The sequence below is a fragment of the Rhinatrema bivittatum genome, unplaced genomic scaffold (assembly GCF_901001135.1).
Source record: "Rhinatrema bivittatum unplaced genomic scaffold, aRhiBiv1.1, whole genome shotgun sequence".
In the NCBI taxonomy this organism is placed as follows: domain Eukaryota; kingdom Metazoa; phylum Chordata; class Amphibia; order Gymnophiona; family Rhinatrematidae; genus Rhinatrema; species Rhinatrema bivittatum.
Window position 1 is genome coordinate 622,868 of NW_021820466.1, and position 20,269 is coordinate 643,136.

The 20,269-nt window shown below is 42.2% G+C and overlaps 2 protein-coding genes across 2 annotated transcripts; both read left to right on the top strand.

Annotated features, from left to right (window-relative positions):
- The first annotated feature begins 1,893 nt into the window (after positions 1-1,893).
- On the top strand, positions 1,894-2,892 carry LOC115081649 (olfactory receptor 151-like). Its single transcript, XM_029586071.1, has one exon. It carries the CDS (start codon positions 1,894-1,896, stop codon positions 2,890-2,892), a length of 999 nt encoding a protein of 332 aa, XP_029441931.1.
- A 3,249-nt stretch (positions 2,893-6,141) lies between these two features.
- LOC115081650 (olfactory receptor 1019-like) lies at positions 6,142-11,631 on the top strand (the record flags this gene model as incomplete). The annotated part of the gene is made up of 2 exons (XM_029586072.1): positions 6,142-6,309; positions 10,717-11,631. Coding segments are annotated over exons 1-2 (1,083 nt in total), but the record flags the coding sequence as incomplete, so codon positions are not given.
- Positions 11,632-20,269: the final 8,638 nt, after the last annotated feature.

Consider the following 20,269-nt stretch of genomic DNA (forward strand, 5'->3'; position numbering starts at 1 on the left):
GCAGAATCATGAGTTATGATTGTTTAATATTGATAATTACTTTCCTGTTCCTTCAGCTTACTTTTTAATTGGGCTTCCAAACTCTCAGCATTTTTCCTCTTAATTTCAGTTAAGCTCTTTAAGAAGCATTTAAAAACATTCCTGTTTCAACAAGCGTTTGGAGCAGTTGATTCAGGTTAGATCAGGGTTTTTTTTCCAGATGATCCATTTCATTATACATTGTTTGTGGTTTTAAAATTATGGATGTATATTGTATCTTGCCCTTGATGATGGAATGTGTGAGAAATAAACTTTTTATTTTATCATCATTATTAGATTTATTATTTAGGGTCTCTAGTGTTTGATCTCGTGCTGTGAATCCTGAGATTTATTTATTTATTTATTTTAGGTTTTTTATATACCGATCTTCTTACATAGTATGCAAATCAAATCGGTTTACAGAGAACATTTTAACTTGCTTGAAAGCATTACATATAACGAAGAACTATTAAATAACAAATAAATATAAGAAACATGTAAGAACAATAATTAACATGGTGATTAGGAAATAATCCTATTATACAGATGCCTTGCAAAAAGGCTAATGATAAATCCTAATTAATTAACTAAACATGTGGAGGTATCGGATGAAGTAGGGCTGAGGTGCAGGGGAGGAAAAGCATTGGGAGGACAACGTGGATGGAAGGAGGAGAGGGACAATCAGGGGGTCTAGAAAGGTGGAGGGTTTAATAGGGAGGGTAGGGTGGTGGAGTAATACAATTAGAGCGGAACAGAGACATGTATGCATGTGGAAATGGCTTGAAGTTTGGAAGTGGCTTGGGCGTAATCAAGGAAATGCTTGGCTGAAGAGCCAAGTTTTCAGTTTTTTCTTGAATGACTGGTGGCTGGGGTCGTGTCTGAGGTCAGGTGGAAGTGAGTTCCAAAGAGACGGGCTTGCAGTGGGAAAAGCCCTGTTCCCTAGCGGGGTTTTGCCTTGGGGGACGAACAGGGTGCTTTGGTAGGCTTTTCTGATTGGTCTTGTTGATTTGATGATCCATAGCTGATGAGATAGCAGTGAATAATCAATCACAGGCCAAGCTTTGTTGCAGAGAGCACTGCTTGTAAATCCAGCATACAGAATCTCTAAAGGGAGACAGCCTGCAGCCTAATATATGTAATAATTTTTATCTTTTTTAGCATAACCAATGCGTTACAATATTCCCTTTAGGTTCTCACATCTGGCAGCCTATATAATATTCCAGTAGGGGATCTCTGTCCATGCAGTCAGTCTCAATGAGCCAATGATGTCCTTTCTGGATTTTGGGTGTGAGGTGGTCCACTAATCTGAAAACTCTTTCATCCCAAACAGTATCTTATAAAAAATTAACAGAACTACCAGCATTTCCTCCCTGGCCCGAGTGAGAATTGAGTGTCTCACTGGGTCTCTAACAACTGCATACTTTTAATTTCAGCCTTTTGAGTTCATAGGATTTAGCAATTTAAGCTTCTACAATTTGTAAAAAGAATTTAAGATTAATCTTTCAGGCTCTTCCATACAAGGTCTGCCAACACTTGCATAGCCTTGACTTGGGCCTCTCTGATCCTGCTCTAATCCCCTATTACTCTCTTAGCAGTAAAAACGCATTCCCCCATTCTCAGTCATTTGCCGATCACCCAGCTATTTGCCAATCCATCACAACTCAAGACATAATCTCTGAACCAAGAATATTGATCCCTTACTGAAACAACTGACTTCCTGAGACTTTTACTGCTGGCTCATTCTAATGTTTTTTTCCTCTGTCGTCTCATGCATAAAGCAGGTTGTATGTCTCCCCAAATCACCCCCCCCCCCCCCATGTGCATACAATCATCTTATCTGTAATGACTTCATATTTTCCCTTATCTTTTCTCAGAATGCACGGAAGAGAAAATCTCACCACAGTGACAGAATTCATCATTCTGGGGTTTCCTGAATATCCAGAGCTACAGATCCCCCTTTTCCTTCTATTCTTACTGATTTACCTGATCATCCTGATGGGGAACCTCACTATTATAGCCCTGACATGCCTGGTCCCTCGCCTGCACACCCCCATGTACCTTTTCCTCTGTAACTTGTCTTTCATGAATATTACTTCTACCTCTGTCACCCTCCCTAAACTGCTGGACATCTTCTTAACAAAAAGGCAACGTATCTCTGCAGGTGGGTGTTTTGCACAGCTGTATTTTTTCATAGTTTCAGAAAGTGAAGAATATCTCCTTCTTACGGTCATGGCTTACGACCGCTACGTCGCAGTCTGTCATCCCCTGCACTATGCTGTGATTATGAATCAGAGGCTCTGTGTGTTGATGACGGCAGGCTTATGGATTTTTGGGATTCTGTATGGAGCTGCATACATTGCCTTCCTACTGTGTTTCTCTTACTGTGGGTCCAATGAGATTGACCATTCCTTCTGTGATCTCTCGGCACTGCTCAAACTGTCCTGCACCAGCACCTTCCCCCTCGAATGTTTCATTTACATTATGGGAACTTTTGCAGCATTGCCTTGCATCATCTCAACCCTTGTGTCTTACGTCTACATCATCTCCGCCATCCTGAGGATCCGTTACACACAGGGGAGACGCAAAGCCTTCTCCACCTGCTCCTCCCACCTCACGGTCGTTATTCTCTACTATGGGACAATGCTGTGTTCATACATGAGACCAACGTCTACGCAGTCCCTCACTCAAAACAAGCACTTTGCTGTCCTGTATAACGGTTTTATCCCTATGTTCAACCCATTAATTTATAGCCTGAAAAACCAAGAGGTAAAAAAAGCCCTAAGTAAACTTGCTGCTCCAATACTAATGTGCAGGGATCAGAAGAACGTTTTCTCTTCCTGTGACTGTAAAACCTCATATCTGAGGAAAAGATAGAGTAATAAATGCTCTGTACATAAAACATATCTTATTATTCATAGAAATGTAGAAATGACGGCAGAAAAGGACCAACAGTCCATCCAGTCTGCCCAACAAGCTTATGGTAGTTTCTGCAATTTTCAGTTTCCTAGACCATCAAGGTCAGGGCCCTTGTTGGTTTCTGTTTGTCCAATTCCCCGTTATCTCTTGTTGTTGAAGCAGGATCAATGTTGGAGTTGCATCAAGAGTTTCAGGCTTATTGGCTAAGGGTAATAACTGCCACCAGCAAGTTACCCCCATGCACTCTTTTCCTTATTCCCATCCTCTAAGCTTTAGGGCTCCAGAGTGTTCATCCCATGCCCCTTTGAAATCTTTCACCAATTTTGTTTTCGCTACCTCCTCCGGGAGGGCGTTCCAGGCATCCACCAGCCTCTCAGTGAAGAAATATTTCCTGACATTGGTTCTGAGTCGTCCTCCCTGGAGTTTCATTGTGTGACCCCCTAGTTCTACTGATTTCTTTCCATCTGAAAAGGTTTGTTGGTGGCCCTTGACTCAGTCCCAGGAGTGGTCTGAGTGGGGTACCCTGAGGGACAGTGCTCATGTCTTCCTTCAGTCCTTGTTCCTGAGTCTACATCTGCACCTTCAGTACCTCGCTTCTGAACCTACCTCAGCATCTTCAGTACCTCGCCTTTGAATCTACCTCTGCACCTTCAGTACCTTGCTCCTGAGTCTACGTCAGCACGCCCAGTATCTTGTCTCTGAGTCTTCATCTGCACTTCCAGTACCTTGCTTCTGAGTCTACGTCTGCACTCCCAGTACCTTGCTTCTGAGTCTACGTCTGCACTCCCAGTACACTGCTTCTGAGTCTACGTCTGCACTTCCAGTACCCTGTTCCTGAGTCCCGTCTGAATCTATGTTCCAGTCTTCGCTGTCCTGGCCTCTGTCCGGCCTGCTGCTTCTGCCGTACCCTGCGGCAGGTCCGAAAGGGCTGGGAACGGTCAGAGGACTGTTCACAAGACCAACATTGCGTTGTTGGGTCTTCCGAAGCATGCAGGTCCGGAGGAGGGCCTGTTGCCTGGTCATCACTCCAGTCTTGCTTCCGTCCTACCCATGCTCGGGCATGCCACGCCTCCCGCGGCCCTCTTCGGAATCCTCTGGGGTCGAGCCGCGGCCCAAGGACACACCTCTCTCAGGAAGTGGGATCGCTCTCCGAGCGCTCCGCAACAATATATGCGGATGACATCCAACTTTTCGTTCCATACAACTCATCTTGGTACAAAACCTTCTACAGTTCAAATCTATATTAAAACCATAGAGAAATGGATGGCCCACAGTCGATTAAAATTAAATGCAAAAAAACCCTAAATCTTACTTCTAAGTTTCATTGAAAACCCAACTAATTGTCCACCTTCGCACATAGTGATTGACAATGAATCTATTCCAATCACTAAACAAGTACGTAATCTAGGAGTTATACTGGACTCTACCCTTTCTTTATCTTGTCACATTTCAAAAGTGGTCAAAAATGCATTTTTCAAATTACATTTGTTAAAACGATAAAACCACTATTATCTATTCAAAACTTTCGTTCGGTCCTCCAGTCACTGATATTTTCTGGCATAGACTACTGCAATGGCCTATATTTAGGCCTACCAGAAACATCAATCAAACCATTACAATTGATACAGAACAGCGCAGCTCGCATCCTCACAGGTACACCTCTAAAGCATCACATTTCCCCCATTCTATTTAATCTGCATTGGTTGCCTATCATTTATTTATTTATTTATTTATTTACAGATTTTATATACCGACAACCGTTTGCACATCGTATCGGTTTACAGAAAACTTAGAAAAAACCATATCATGCACTTATACACATGCATTTTGTACCGGATATGGTACAAAATATTAACAATAATCCACTCTTTACTAAATAACCCTAGTTCTATATGGCTTTGTTCAATCTTAAGAATCTACAATCCTTTGCGAGAACTTAGATCCTCTAACAAAAATCTCCTAGATGTGCCAACAGTAAGGCAAGCAAGATTGAACATTACCCGAGAAAGGGCCTTCTCAGTCGCGGGACCTGTATTTTGGAACGCATTACCAAACTCTCTACGTCAAATTGCTAGTAGTAAAGTTTTTTAAAAAATCACTTAAAACACATTTGTTTAAGGAAGCATTCAAAGCATTTAAAGCTATGGAACAAGAGGCAAGATAATCTGTTCTAATATTCTTCTTTAGTAGATATAAGTACCGTTGTTTCTATCTGTTTCTTTTTAGTAAAGTAAATATTAACTAAAATATGCAAAGTTTTTTTTATATTATATGGAAACCAATGTATTTTTATTCTGACTTTACTATTTTATTATTTTTCTGTCATTATTTGAAGTTTTAGTTATTTTAATTTCTCATTTTAATCTCTTTATTTTTATTTTGAAATAATTGTAAACCATTTTGTTCAAATCCATTTTGTTATAATGGTATATAAAAAGGTTTAAAGAAATAAATGACCGCTATGTTGCAGTATGTCACCCCCTGCGCTATGCTGTGATAATAACTCAGAGCCTCTGCGTGCTGATGTTTGCAGCCCTTATGGCTTTTTGGGATTCTGTGTGGAGGTATATGCATTGCCTTCCTACGGCATTTCTCTTATTGTGGTTCCCATGAGATTAACCATTTCTTCTGTGATCTCTCAACACTGCTAAAACTCTCCTGCACCAGCACCTCAGACATTGAATTTGTGACTTACATTTTTGGAGGTCTTATAGAATTGCCCAGCATTACCTCAACCTTTGTGTCTTATGTCTATATCATGATGGGACATTGGGACCTTTAATCCCAGTCTGCCCAGAGAGACCACGAGGCTGTGCTGAACAGTTTGTCATCAGCCGATAGAATGAAGATGTATGGGGGTTCGCAGTGTCCACCCCTTTCAACACAGGCCAACATAACATCAACAAAAGAAGCCCTGCACTCACAAATTACATTGTAACTGCACAAAGCAGGGGCAACTACACCACTAACATTTGTCTCTCTTATGTATCTGTAAAATGCTGAGTACGGGACCACGGAAAATGTTAAGTATTGTTCAGATTGCTTTCAAAATGCCATAATTAATGATTAATAAACTAGCATTTCCCATCATTTAATGATCCACTGCATTATAGCCTGGGAATATGCTTGCCCAATGCTCTTGATCACAAGTGTACACAAGGGTCTACACCAGGACACAAAGCAGGACTCCCTCGCTGCTTCTCTGCCATGCGAGCTGTGATTGGCTGTTTTCAGCCTCAGGGGTCCCTTCCCAAAGGGACAGGAGGAGAATGTAAGTACTCCTGCCTGCTGAGCACAGAGGAGGTGCAGATCTCTCAGTTACTGAATGTGCGAGGGCCATCGCTGATCGTACATAGAACGAGGAGGACCCTGAAGGTGAGAAATGTGCGAGGGATGTTGGTTATCAGCACTTGAAGGGCTCAGCCTCCATCTGTTCCTGCTCTGCCAGGCACAAGAAAGGCACGGTGAACGATGGGTAAGAGTTATATTAAGACAGCACAAAATGAAGAACAAACAGGAACAGATGGAGTTGCAGGTCCTGTTCCCCAAGGAACTTACAATATAATGGAACATTTTTGGGTCAGAGGAGTTACACAGGGAGGCAATGCAGTTCTGAGAGGGAGGCAGTGTGTGATGGATGCAGAAAAAGGGAACAGAGGGCTTCACTGCTAAACATTTTCTCAAGACAACTGGGTGACAAGGCATGATCTGGAGGTGGAGAGGAGTGAAACAGAAGGAGATCCAGAGGTGACTCAGTTATTTACACTTTCGGATAATAGAAGGACTAGGGGGCATTCCATGAAGTTAGCATGGGGCACATTTAAAACTAATCGGAGAAAGTTCTTTTTCACTCAATGCACAATTAAACTCTGGAATTTGTTGCCAGAGGATGTGGTTAGTGCAGTTAGTGTAGCTGGGTTTAAAAAAGGATTGGATAAGTTCTTGGAGGAGAAGTCCATTAATGGCTATTAATTATACTTAGGGAATAGCCACTGCTATTACTTGCATCAATAGCATGGGATCTTCTTAGTGTTTGGGTAATTGCCAGGTTCTTGTGGCCTGGTTTTTGGCCTCTTTTGGAAACAGGATGCTGGGCTTGATGGACCCTTGGTCTGTCCCACCATGGCAATTTCTTATGTTCTTAGCTGTGTTTAAAAAAGGTATAGATAAGTTATTGGAGATCCATTAACTGCTATTAATCAAGTTGACTTAGGGAATGGTGTCTCCTATTACTGGCATCAGTATCATGGGATCTTCTTAGTGTTTGGGTAATTGCCAGGTTCTTATGGTCTGGATTGGCCACTGTTGGAAACAGGATGCTGGGCTCGATGGACCATCATCTGACCCAGCATGGCAAGTTCTTATATTCTTAACTCAAGAGAGAGATTGGGAGACAATGCATGGACTTGAGAATGGAGGAGACAGACTCAAGCCTCTGAACTGAAAGGAGCTTCCTGCAGCAGCGTCCAGGACTGGTGAACATTGCTGTGAAAGAGACAGAGACCCACTTATGAGAGGTCCCCCTTGTTAAGGTGCATATCATTTAGGGTATAGGAGAATAATCTGGACCTTGGTTCATTAGACAAGATCACATTTTTGTCACAGCAGAAACATGAATAAGGTTTGCTTAATGCTGATAAACACTGAGCCGGCAACATTTGCAGTCATTTATCCAGGGAAATAGCGATTTGCTCTGGGTAAATTGCCATCCTAGGAGGGGCTGCACAGTAACTGCAGCGGTCGTGATCACACACAGACATTTACAGCTACAATGGGATGCTGCTTCAGGCCGTGAGCAGGTCATTATGTATCTGCACTCTTCCCTCACTCCCGTCCCCTGCCACCCACACAAACAGCCAGACATTTTACCCCTTGTGCGTTTCCAGGTGCTAATGTTCAACAATTAGCATTGCACAAAATTTAGGACATGCTCGTTTTTTTGATGTTGGACTGGGGTAGCACTGAATACCCAAGCTTAACCCGGGACGTTTGGCACGAAGACTGTAGAGTGCACTGGGCGTGAACACAGCGCATGGGACGGGAACTTTTCAAAACCCACTTGCCCAGGTCAATGCTGATCATCTGATTAAACTGGCTGCCCATTCCTTACCCCGCTAAAAGCCTGCACCATGCTCCAAGGCTTGTTTATTGCTAGCTGCATTGGAAGGAGGGGGTTCCCAGGGATGACTTGGGGGGGGGGGGGGGGGCCAGAGATGGCATTTTCCAAGGAGAAAAAAATCTCTTCAAATCACCCAGGTGTAAATCTCTCTGGCATCTCTTTCCAAGGGATTTTACCTTTGAAAACTGGTGGAAAGCCTGTGGATAAAAACATCCAGACTGCATCTATACAGGCACTTTTTCAAAATCCACGCCCCCCCCCCCCCCCTTCCCCAGAAGATACGCCTGACTCGTCACTCAGTTTCTAAACCCAAGAATATTGATGGAAAAGTGGACAAATGTCCAGGTAAAAAAAACAACACACACACACAGCACAAAGACACCTTGGACATGTTAAGAAAACAGAATTAGCGCTGCATAGTGTCGTCATGAGCTTAGAAATAAGGCATCTGTAGAACCCTTCATTACTAGGATGCAGAACCCAAGCATCATCCAGAACACAGAACCCAAGCATCATCCAGAACACAGCCCCTGATGATGTACAAAATGCACCTATTGATTTGTTTTGTATGCTGTTCTCATTTGTGATGTTTTCTTGTGATAAATGTTCTACGTTCATCATCTCTCATACTGTCAAAAATAAACAGAGATGTAGTTACTGCAGCAGCTCTTCTGAGCAAAATATGGCATCTTTATTTATTTAATTTATTTATTTGTGTGCTTTTATATACCGAAGTTTGGAGCAAGCCTTCACTCTGGTTTACATGTATAACAATTCTTACATTCAAGGTCATAACATTAATATGGTGCATTAACAGGTATAGTTTGTTAAAAGTATCAGCAAAGTTAAAAGTTAACTTTGTTGACAGTTTGATTCCGTTTAACTTTTCTAGCAGTAACCTTGTCACTAGTAATATAACAATTAACATTTATTTTCTTATATTAAATACATAACGTTTTTCTTCTTATCTTACATATCATAATAAGCATTAATAGATACAGATTGTTAATGATTAACTTTACTAACAGTGACATGGTTACAATGTTTATATTTTCTGGTCTGTGATTTAAGTGCGAGTGGATTCTTATCTTCATGTGTATGGGTTAACCTTGTCAGTAGATTTAGGTGCATGAGTATGGTTTAATTTTGTTGACATTCTCTGGTCAGTGGTTTTATATTCTCTGGTCAGTGGTTTTATATTCTACTTTTGGCACTTCAAAGTGGATTACATTCAAGTATTTCCCTGACCCCCAGAGGGCTTACAGTCTAAGACCTAGATTTATCATGTTGCTACAAATATAGAGAAAATAGCAGCCATGATAAAAACAAGGGGCTGCTGGCGAGAGAGTGAGAGAGAGAGAGAGAGAGAGAGAGACTCTTTAGAGACAATAAGAGGGGACCTTATAAACTCGGGGTGAAGTTTGGGGGGCAATATTACATATCACAGTCAGAGGTACAAACAGCACAGGTAACATCAGTGAAGATTTTAAAGTTATTTAGAGCGATGCAAAGTAAAAGAGGAATCGTTTTGTACAATGTACTCTCTACCTAGCTTGATTGCAGCTAGGTAGAGAGTGCATCAAGCTAGGTAGAGAGACTCTGCACCAACATGGGAGAAATAATTTAAAGGGGGGATGCCAATCCACCGGCGTTTGAGAGGAGATAAGAAAACATTGCTCTACCAATCCAGAGCTCACCCAGAGAGAGCAGACGAGGTGCCCATCTAACACACTAAGGAGGAGACAAATGGAGCTGAGAATCAAGATCAAGCAATAGATTGCAGGTATCACCAAGAGAAAACCTCAGTAGACATTACCACCAGGCCCGCATAATAACCAATAGAGAGATTCAAGGAGACAGATTTTATAATTAAAATTAATTCTCTATATCATGGATGATACAAGGAAAAAATGTACAAAATGGCAAATTATTCCTGTGGAAGATTTGATTTGGTAAAACTGTATGTTGGAACACCAGTACAGAGTCCCAGCTATTTGCTGGTTCACTGAAGTCACAGAAACAGTCAGCACATTGGTCCTTGAGAGGAAATCCTTCCCCTCATTGGAGCATTCACACCAGCAAACAAGGACAGTGAGACAAGGACTCCGCCCCAGTACTGACTCTGAGCCCCTTACCCTGAAGAAGAGATTACAGGGAAGGGATTACAAATTTGACATATTTCCACGTTTATAATACACATTAGGAGCTCTAATTACGTTTCTTACTTGTCTCTTTAGAGTACCACTCTTCTTGGTGTTTGACTGATTAGTGGCTACATCTGACTCTCTCTTTTTTTGTGTGAAGGTAAAATCTTACACTGAACATTGGTCTGGGTTTTCAAAACTGACTCCTTCATACTTGCAGAGCTGCTACACTTTAATGGTCCTTCATTTGTTCTCTCTCATTATATGGGTGTGCCAGGAGGCTCTCGGAGAAAATGAATGATGACTTCCCGAGCTCCATCTCATCCACGTAACAAACAAGTAAATATCCAAATGTGGACAGCGTGAAAAAGGCTGAACTCTATGGACAGATATTTCCTTTCATCTCTGGTAACTGTATGAGCCCCCGGGTAGCATCTGATAGCTTCCCCTCATGTGCATCTAATGAGCCGATTTCTAACTATGTCAATTTTTCCTTAAATTTCCCTTATTATGTATCAGAGTCCAATGGAAGAGGAAAATCTCACCACAGTGACAGAATTCATCATTCTGGGCTTTCCTGAATATCCAGAGCTACAAATCCCCCTTTTCCTTCTGTTCTTACTGATTTACCTGATCATCCTGATGGGGAACCTCACTATTATAGCCCTGACGTGCCTGGACCCTCACCTGCACACCCCCATGTACTTTTTCCTCTGTAACTTGTCCTTCCTCGATATCTCTTCCACCTCCGTCACTGTCCCCAAACTGATGGACATCTTCTTAAGGAAGAGGCAGAGGATTTCTACAATTGGGTGTTTTACACAAATGTACTTTTTCATCTGTTCATTAGGTATAGAATATGTCCTTCTTACAGTCATGGCTTATGACCGCTATGTGGCCATCTGTCACCCCCTACGTTACACTGCAATTATGAATCCCAGAGTCTGTATATTGATGGTCACAGGAACCTGGATCTTTGGGTTTCTGGAATCAGTGGCACACACTGTTCTCGTATCATTTTTCTCCTTTTGTGGGTCCAATGAGATTAATCATTTCTTCTGTGATCTCTCAGCATTGCTAAAACTCTCTTGCACCAACACCTTCACTGTTGAAAGTATAACTTACATTATTGGATCTTTTGTAACACTGCCCTGCCTCATCTCAACTCTTACATCTTACGTCTACATCATCTCCTCCATCCTGAGGATCCGTTCCACAGAGGGAAGACGCAAAGCCTTCTCCACCTGCTCCTCCCACCTCACGGTCGTTATTCTCTTCTATGGGACCATAATGTGTTTATATTTGAGACCCACGTCCATGCAGTCACTGGACCAAAACAAGCTCTTTGCTCTGCTGTATAATGTTTTAATTCCCATGTTTAATCCCATGATTTATAGCCTGAATAACAAAGCAGTAAAAGAAGCCCTACGAAAAGTATTTATTAGAAATCATTTTAAATTAAAAATTAGAAGAACCTCTCTGTTTGAGACTGCCAAAATTCAGGGTTAACCAAAAGGTAGCATGAAATGCATTCTGTTCAGACTCTCTGTATAAAGATGGAGGTGGTGAAGACAGGCAGAGAGGATCCCAAGTTTTGAAGACGTGAGGGCAATGCCAGCGAGCAGATGGTCTCTGGGGCATTGCACCAAGAATAGAATTGGACAGATACCAGATGGGCCTCATGGTTTGTTTCTACCATCATATTTCATGCTTCTACATTTTATTTAAAGCCTCATTATTAAACAGTGATCTCACAATTATGCTATGTACTGATGATGCCCAAACATTCAAGACCAAAGTTGCTAGTCAGGTTACTGTCTCCGAAATGAGGGTTACCAGCTAGGTGGAGTGATCAGGGACAGCCTGGCCCAATTCCGCTATTACAGGCCACTGATAGTTTTAGAAAACCTGGAACTACAAGTCCACGCATGCATTGGCGCAGAACCAGGCCTGACTCTAAGCCCTTCCAATCTGTAATGTGCAATGACCTTTGTCACTTGGGAAATGGTTTAAGGGTTAAGTGAACTCTCAATAGCAGAGCACAGCCAGTGAGCAAACACAATCTCACAGGTGACTTCCCAGGACTGGTCTCAGTAACCACTGAATAGCTGGTGTTATATATAGGACTCAGGCAGAGGCATAGAGGAACATTTTCAGTAACCCACATGGCTGTAAAGTGCATGGACATTTTTGTTTCCAGGTACCTTATAGCCAATATTTAAAGGGAACCTACCTGGGCAAATTTCCCTTTGATAATTTCCCACAAGGTACAGTGGCACAAAAGTGCCCATGTCCTTTACATCTGCTTCTCTGACCAAACGGAAACCAAACATCACACACATGGGACATCGGAAAATGCAATCATCCATGTTATTTTCTCTCCCGCCTTACCTGGGTACTGTTAGCTGCTCGGAGGGGGACGATGCTCACCCAGGGCACTGCAGCTGGAAAGTTACTTATAAATCTAACTAAATCCTTTTGAAAAATGTATTTTGTATGCACACACAGGAACGCACCAGAAACTAGTGAAGACTGAAAAGGTTGAGGGTAGGAGAATGCCAGGGATCATTCACCTCCATTTAATGGACACCTGAAGAAAACAGTGCAGTGACTATGTGTCCCACCGGATCTTCATTTCTATAATGGGCACCATGAAACTGAGCCTGAAATGTCCTTTGTCTTCTTTTTATCGCACAGATAATGAGTATAACTAGCCCTAAGAGGTTAGGGCTGTTCAGCTTGGAGAAGAGATGGCTGAGGGGGGATATGATAGAAGTCTTTAAGATCATGAGAGGTCTAGAACGGGTAGATGTGACTTGGTTATTTACTGTTTCAGATAATACAAGTAACACATTTAAAACAAATTGGAGAAAATTATTTTTTCACTCAAAGCATAATTAAGCTCTGGAATTCATTGTTGGAGGATGTGGTTAGTGCAGTTAGCATAGATGGATTTAAAAAAGGTTTGGATAAGTTCCTGGAGGAGAAGTCCATAAATTGCTATCAATCAATAGGGAATAGCCAATGATTGTTGCCAGCATTAGTAGCTTGAGATTTATTTAATGTTTGGGTACTTGCCAGGTACTTGTGACTTGGATTGGTCACTGTTGGAGACAGTATACTGGGCTTGATGGACCCTTGGTCTGACCCACTATGGCATATCTTATGTTCTTATGAATATGTAATCCATTCTGGAAAAGGTGAAAATTTAACTTATGTGTTTCTAAGAGCATTAACCTGCCACTTGTGTGAGTGTCTCCCCCAAGATGTAATCTGAATGACAGTGAATGTCCATTGATGATGCAGACTCTGTCTAACTGTTCTAATGTGTACAGCAAATCTGAATACAACATCTTCATGTTCCAGATTTTTTCTCATGGTATCTGCTTCCAGATCTTGGTGTGCTCTATAGCAATCATAAATCATAATTTGGATTTTAATCCACCTTTCCAAATAATACCCAAGGCAGCTTATAGCATGTTTAGAATTCAGGTACAATCAGTGCAATACTCTCTGAGCATCGTAGCAGTGATGCATTAGTAGTCAGGGGTTCTATGGCAGGGCTGCTGCACTAGAGTGTGTTGTAGCACGACCAGAAGCTTCTCTTACATGGCCATGATAGACTGCACTGAAATTTACAGACAACACGTGGGAAGCTGAGTTTAAGACTTTCATAAAGAAAGGGAAGCCAATAATAGCGTACTCTTTGCATCAAGTGCCTGCACAGAATGGACACTGGTGGACAGGGGAGCCACAGCTTTGCCAGTGCCATCTTCAGTGATGCTGCTGGTGGGACAGGAGCGATCGGGTACTGATCCTATCTCTGAAGACTCAGCTTCCCTTGATGTAAGGAGCAGAGCCAGGGGAAATGGGGACATTTGGGTGGGGATGGGGTAGAACATTTTTCCTGAGTGGGCTAGAGGGCAAAGGGAGGTTATGTTGGGCAGCAGGGAGAGAGACTACCAATGAGTAAGGAACTTGTAATGTTGTAGTAATTCCAAGGGTAATGCTCTTGATGTCTATGAATGCAAAAGGCTGTGCTAGGAGGATAATGCTATGTATTTTTAGAGCTAAATGATCAAAGGTAGAGAAATTGAATAATTTACATTGTTGCTGCCGTTGAAGCCTGCTGAGAGGAGAATAATGTGGTTAGAAGTCTGTTCTTTAGCAATTCATAAGATATAACCTGAGAATACATCTTCTGCCCTCGATCACAAACATATGATATAGTCTAACCATGTACACAATACAGGACTCCCTTGCTGTTTCTCTGCCATGTGATCTATGATTGGAAATGTTCAGCCTGAGGGATTCTTTCCTGAAGGGATACATGGTGACTATAAATACTTCTAACTGTTGAGGATAGAGCTGATGCAGATTTCTCACTTACCAACTACGTGAGGGCTCGTGCACACAAAAGATCATTGCTGATCATACAAAGAATGATCTGCATAGAAAGCTGAGTCCCCTGAAGGTAAAGAATGTGTGAGGGATGTGTTTTAGGTTGAGGGGGAGAAATAACTCATGCAAGTCTCATGACTGTTAGCTGCAATAGAAGGAGGCAGTTCCAGAGATCTATTAAGGTCAGGGGAGAGAAATAATTCCCACAAGATGGGATTTTCAAATCTACACAGGTTAATTTGAAGGGAAAAAATTGCCTGCAGAGCGTGCATGGGTAAATCTGTCCGGTCAGGATGCTCGGACTATCCTTTTGGAAACTGGTGCAAAGCCAGTGGATAAAAGCATCCAGAGACTTTGCATCTATGCAAGTACGTTTCAGAATTGTCCCCATGAAAGATACTCCAGACTCATGACACATTTCCTGAACCCAAGAATATTGATCCAATAGAGAACAAAAGTCCAGGTAAGCAAAAACGACACCACTCGAGTGATACCTTAGAGAAGTTAGGAAAACATCATTAGCACTGTTACTGTGTCGTCCTGAACTTAGAAATGCTGAAGTCAAGTGCCATCCATGTAATTATAAACGCAGCCTGTGAACTTCAAAATGCACTTACTGATATGACTGGCTTGCTGTTCTCATTTGTGATGTTTTCTTGTGATGAATGTTGTATATGCATGATCTCTCTTATATTTATTTTCAATGATGCCTTAGCAATATATGTAGTTACTGCTCGCTGAAGCAGCTCTTCTGAGCAAAATATGGCTCATATCTGTGCTGAATTATACAGAAGGCGTGCTATGGATGACACTTGGCTTCAGTATCTAAGCCAAGTACTTTACAGTGAAGGATTCCATGGATGACGATCGACTTTTCCATATGAGTTAACAGCCTCTTAAGATTTAGCATCTGTGATGTTATAGATGTGTAATGCTTCCCTGAGAGTTTTGTTTTAGTGGCTGGAGCTTGCTTACTGCTTTTGGGGACCAAGAAATTCAGTTCTGCGTCACTCAACCTGCGAAACATGGTGTCACAATGGTAGAAATATTTTAAAAAGAGGGGGGTGTCAATCCAGTGTCCATAGAGAAGAGATAGGAAACATTGAGCTACCTATCCAGTGCTCACTCAGAGGCAGCAGAGGAAGTGCCCACCTGACACACTAAGGAGAGAAGTGGAACTGAGAATCAAGATCAAGCAGTAGATTGCAGGTGTCACCAAGCGGAAACCTCAGTAGAAGAGAGCGATGAAGACCCCCAAGTTAAGGAATGTGTGAGGAAGGATTCTTATCGTACTCAATCTCCATGAACAATGGATAAAACAGCTACATTAAGACAGCACAAAATAAAAAAACAAACAGGCATAGATGGCACTGCAGGTCCCTTTCCTCAAAGAGCTTACAATGTAATGGAAGACATTAGGGAGAGAGGAGTTACATGGGGGGGCACTGCAGTTCTGAGAGCTCGGCAGCGCGTGATGATGCAGAAGAAACTGAGCAGAGGACTTCATTACCAAAGGTTCTCTGCAGATAAGTAGGCAATGAGGCAGGATTCAAGATGGAGAGAGGAGTTTGGTCAGGAGAGAGGGAAAAAGAGATCCATAGGTGAAGAGAAAAGAGGGAGAAGGCATGAAGGAAGGTGCACACAGCACAGACAGGGGTGATGTCTGTGCTGTGTGCAGTGGGAGGTGTAAATGAGCACAGGAAGAGATGAGGGCTGAGAGAGAGGCTGGGGCACTGGAGAGCAGGACTAGGAAGGAAAGGTTTGGGATACTGAGATGAACTCGAGAGAGAGATTGGGAGACGGTGGACAGACTCAAGAACAGAGGAGACAGAGTCAAGCCTCTGACCTAGAAGGAGCTTCCGGCAGCAGCGTCCAGGACTGGTGGACATTGCTGTGGAAGAGGCAGAGACCCACTTATGAGAGGATACAGGAGAGTGATCTGGACCTTGGTTCATTAGACTGGATCACATCCTGTCACAGCAGAAACAAGAATAGGGTTTGGCTCATGCTGATAAACACTGAGACATACCACCAAACAATCCACAAGATGGGGGTAAATTAATGTGCTTAACACTACCTAACCCACGCCAAATTGGTGATGTTTTTTAATCATGAACACCACCTTCCACCCTGTTATATAATTTTTTTCATTTCAATTTTTGTTACTCAGAAGATTGTTTATCTCTTGTAAAATCTTGTGAAAAGTTCACCATCAATATGAATAAAACCCATCCACCAACTCATTGTAAAGGTGGTGTTCTTGATTAACAAACATCAAAGATAACCTGGATGGTAGCTTGAACATACTTTAATGAAACATCACTCTCCTCTCTAAAAAAAAACATTTTTTTCTATTGTGAGAAGGGTGTTTACAATTTTTAATGATATGGTGATTACTGGTGTGTGGTATGTTAATTCATTAAAGAATATAAAAAAAAGTTAAAGATAAAACATTAAAATTACTTAATTCGGTGTGGGTTGGGTAGTGTTAAATAGATAAACACTGAGAGGCAAGTTTCTCAGTCATTTCTCCAGGTAAATTGGCTCTCTGTCTGAAGTTACCATCCTCAGAGTGGCTGCAGAGGTTCACGTCAATGCTCATACAATTATCCACTATAAAAAGAGGGAGAGATCTTTTGCTAATTTATAAAACACTCTCCCTGGCTCTCACAGTAATAGCAGGTATGAAGCCCACAGATTATTTATTATTATGCACATTTTCCCAGGCACTGATATTCAAAGACAAGCTCTTCTCTGAGCCTTGTGTTATTTTTAATTATATTTAGGATTCAAAGGTTTTTATTGCTGGTCTGTGAATCCTGGGTGAGCACCGAATATGCAAGAGAGATTGGACTTGAAGACTGTAGAGTGCACCGCGCGTGAATGCAGCACAGAGGCCGGGAAATGTTCAAAAGCCATTCTCCTGAGTAACTGCTGATTAACCTGAATAAAGCAGATGCATAAAACCTGTCCAGCCCTTACCCCAGCTAAATGTATGCACGGTGCACCACGGCTCGTGTGCTGTGAGCTGGACTAGAAGGAGGCGTTTCTGGAGCACTGTTAGGTCGGGGGGAGAGAAATAACGCTCGCAGATGGGATTTTCAAGTTTACGCACATTATTTTCAAGGGAAAACAAGTCTATGCAGAGCGTGTGGGGATAAATACGGGTCCTTGGTTCCAGCGCGATTCTCCAAGGGAAAAGAAGCTCGGACTTTCCCTTCAGAAAGTGGTGCAAAGCCTGAGGATAAGAGCATCCAGAGAATTTGCTTCTATGCGGGAACTTTTCAAAACTGACCCCATGAAAGGTCCCCTGACTTCCTGACCCAAGAATATTGATCCAGGTAAAATAAATGACACCACATAGAGCAGTACCTTAGACAAGCTGAGAAAAGAATTAGCACTGCCAGTGTCTCGTCAAGAAGTGAGAAATAAGGCATCCGTAGAAGCCGGCACTATAAAATACATCACTAGGATGCTGAAGCCATAAGTATCCAATTCACATTCAAAAACCCCCTTTCTGAATTATTTTCAACAAAGTTAAACACTCAATAGGTCACAAAATGTGAATCTTGTCATTCAGAATTCAAATATGAAGCCATAATTATAACACAGCTCTTGATGATGTACAAAATGCACCTATTGATATGTTTTCTATGCTGTTCTCATTTGTCATGTATTCTTGTGCTGGGCATACATGATCTCTAAGTTTATTTTTAATGATGCCTTCACAGCATATGTAGTTACTGCCCCCCTGAAGCAGCTCTTCTGAGCAAAATATGGCTCATCTCAGGGCTGAGTTGTACATAAGGCATGCCCTGGGCGACATTTGACTTTGACAGCTAAGCCAAGTTCAACATTGCTCTCTGCTTCAAAGGCAGGGGAGGAGGTAAATTGGTCTCAAACAGTAACCAGCATGACCCCTGACCTTGGCGATCTGAGTAACTGATCGGTATGGGAACCTGATAACCATAGGAGCTTGCTGGGCAGACTGGATGGGCCGTAGGGTCCTTTTCTGCCATCACTTCTAAGTTTCCGTGAAGGATTCTGTGGATGACTGTCGAATTTGCATATGAGTTAAGCAGTTAAGACTAAAGATTACTAAATGTCTCATGATTACAACTAGGAACAGTCACTTATGATTTAGCATTAGTGATGTTATAGATGTGTAAGGCTTCTCTGATTGATTTGTTTTAATAGCTGGAGGTTGCTTTGTGCTTTTAGTGCCTTTGAAGCTCACCCCTGAAATCACTCAACCTAAGAGACTTGGTGTCAACACAATGGAAATCTATTAGAGGAGAGAGGGACTGCCAATCCAATGCCCATTGAGAGGAGTAAGGAAGCCCTGAGCTACCTATCCCAGTGCTCACCCAGCAGCAGAGGAGGTGCCCGTCTGACACACTAAGGGGAGGAATTAACTGAGAATTAAAATCAAGCAGTCGATTGCAGCATCACCAAGGGAAAGCCTCAGTAGAAGGGAGGAACCTGCCTAGTTACCAATAAGCCTGCACTAATGTCCAGGAAGGAATAGAGGGGACTCCCATAGAGATACAAGGAGAGACAGATTTTATAACTGGAATTTATTTTTTGTATGATGGATCGTACCAGGAAGAGGTTAACAAAATAGCAAATTATACATGTTGAAGATTTCATTCAGTAAAATGTTATTTTGGAACACCAGTATGGAGTCCCAGCTATTTACTGGCACACTGAAGACTCAGGAACAGTCAGTGCTTCAGTCTTTGAAAGCAAATCCTTCCTCCCATTGGAGCATTCACACTGGAGAGCAGAGAGAGAGAGAGAGAGAGAGAGATAAGGACTCAGCCCCAGTATGGACTGTGTGCCCCTTACTCATAAGGAGAGAGTTGGGAAGGGGTTACAGTTGCAGGACCTACTTTTAAGTTTATAATGAGACTTCAAGAGTTGTCATTCTGTTTTTGACTTTTTTTCCTATTAAAGTATCACTCTATTTGGTTAATTAATAGCTACTTCTGCCCCTCACTTTTTCAGGGTGAAGGTAAAATCTTGATAAGAAAATTGGTCAATGGTTTTCCAAAACTGACTCCTTCAGAACCTACACAGCTGATTCACCCTAATGGTCCTTCTTCTGTTCTCCCTCAGGATATGGGTGTGCCAGGAGGCTCTCAGGGAAGATGAATGATGACTTCCTGAACTCCACATCATCAACATTATAAACAAGTAAATACCCAAATGTGGGCAGCGTGAAGAAGGCTGAACTCTATGGGCAGACAACTCCTTTCAGCTCTGGTAACTGTATGAGTCCCTGGGCAGCACCTAACAGCTTCCTCCCTAATGTAAACATAGAATGACGGCAGAAGAAGACCAAATGGCCCATCCAGTCGGCCCAGCAAGTTTCACACTTATTTTTCTCACACTTATCTGTTACTCTGACTGCTGAGGTCAGGGCCCTTAATGGTAACTTTTTGGTTCTAATTTCCTTCCACCTCCACCATCGATGTAGACAGCAGTGCTGGAGCTGCATCAAAGTGAAGTATCAAGCCTATTGGTTAGGGGTAGTAACTGTCGCAATAAGCAAGCTACTCCCACACTTATTTGTTTACCAGACTGTGCAATTTAGTCCTTGTTGGTTGCTGTCTTAATATAAATCCTCTTTTCTTCATCCCTTCATCTAATGAACTTAATTGTAACAATG

Excerpts from the sequence above, each read along its gene's own strand:
- LOC115081649 (XM_029586071.1), top strand. The coding sequence starts at position 1,894 with ATGCACGGAAGAGAAAATCTCACCACAGTGACAGAATTCATCATTCTG.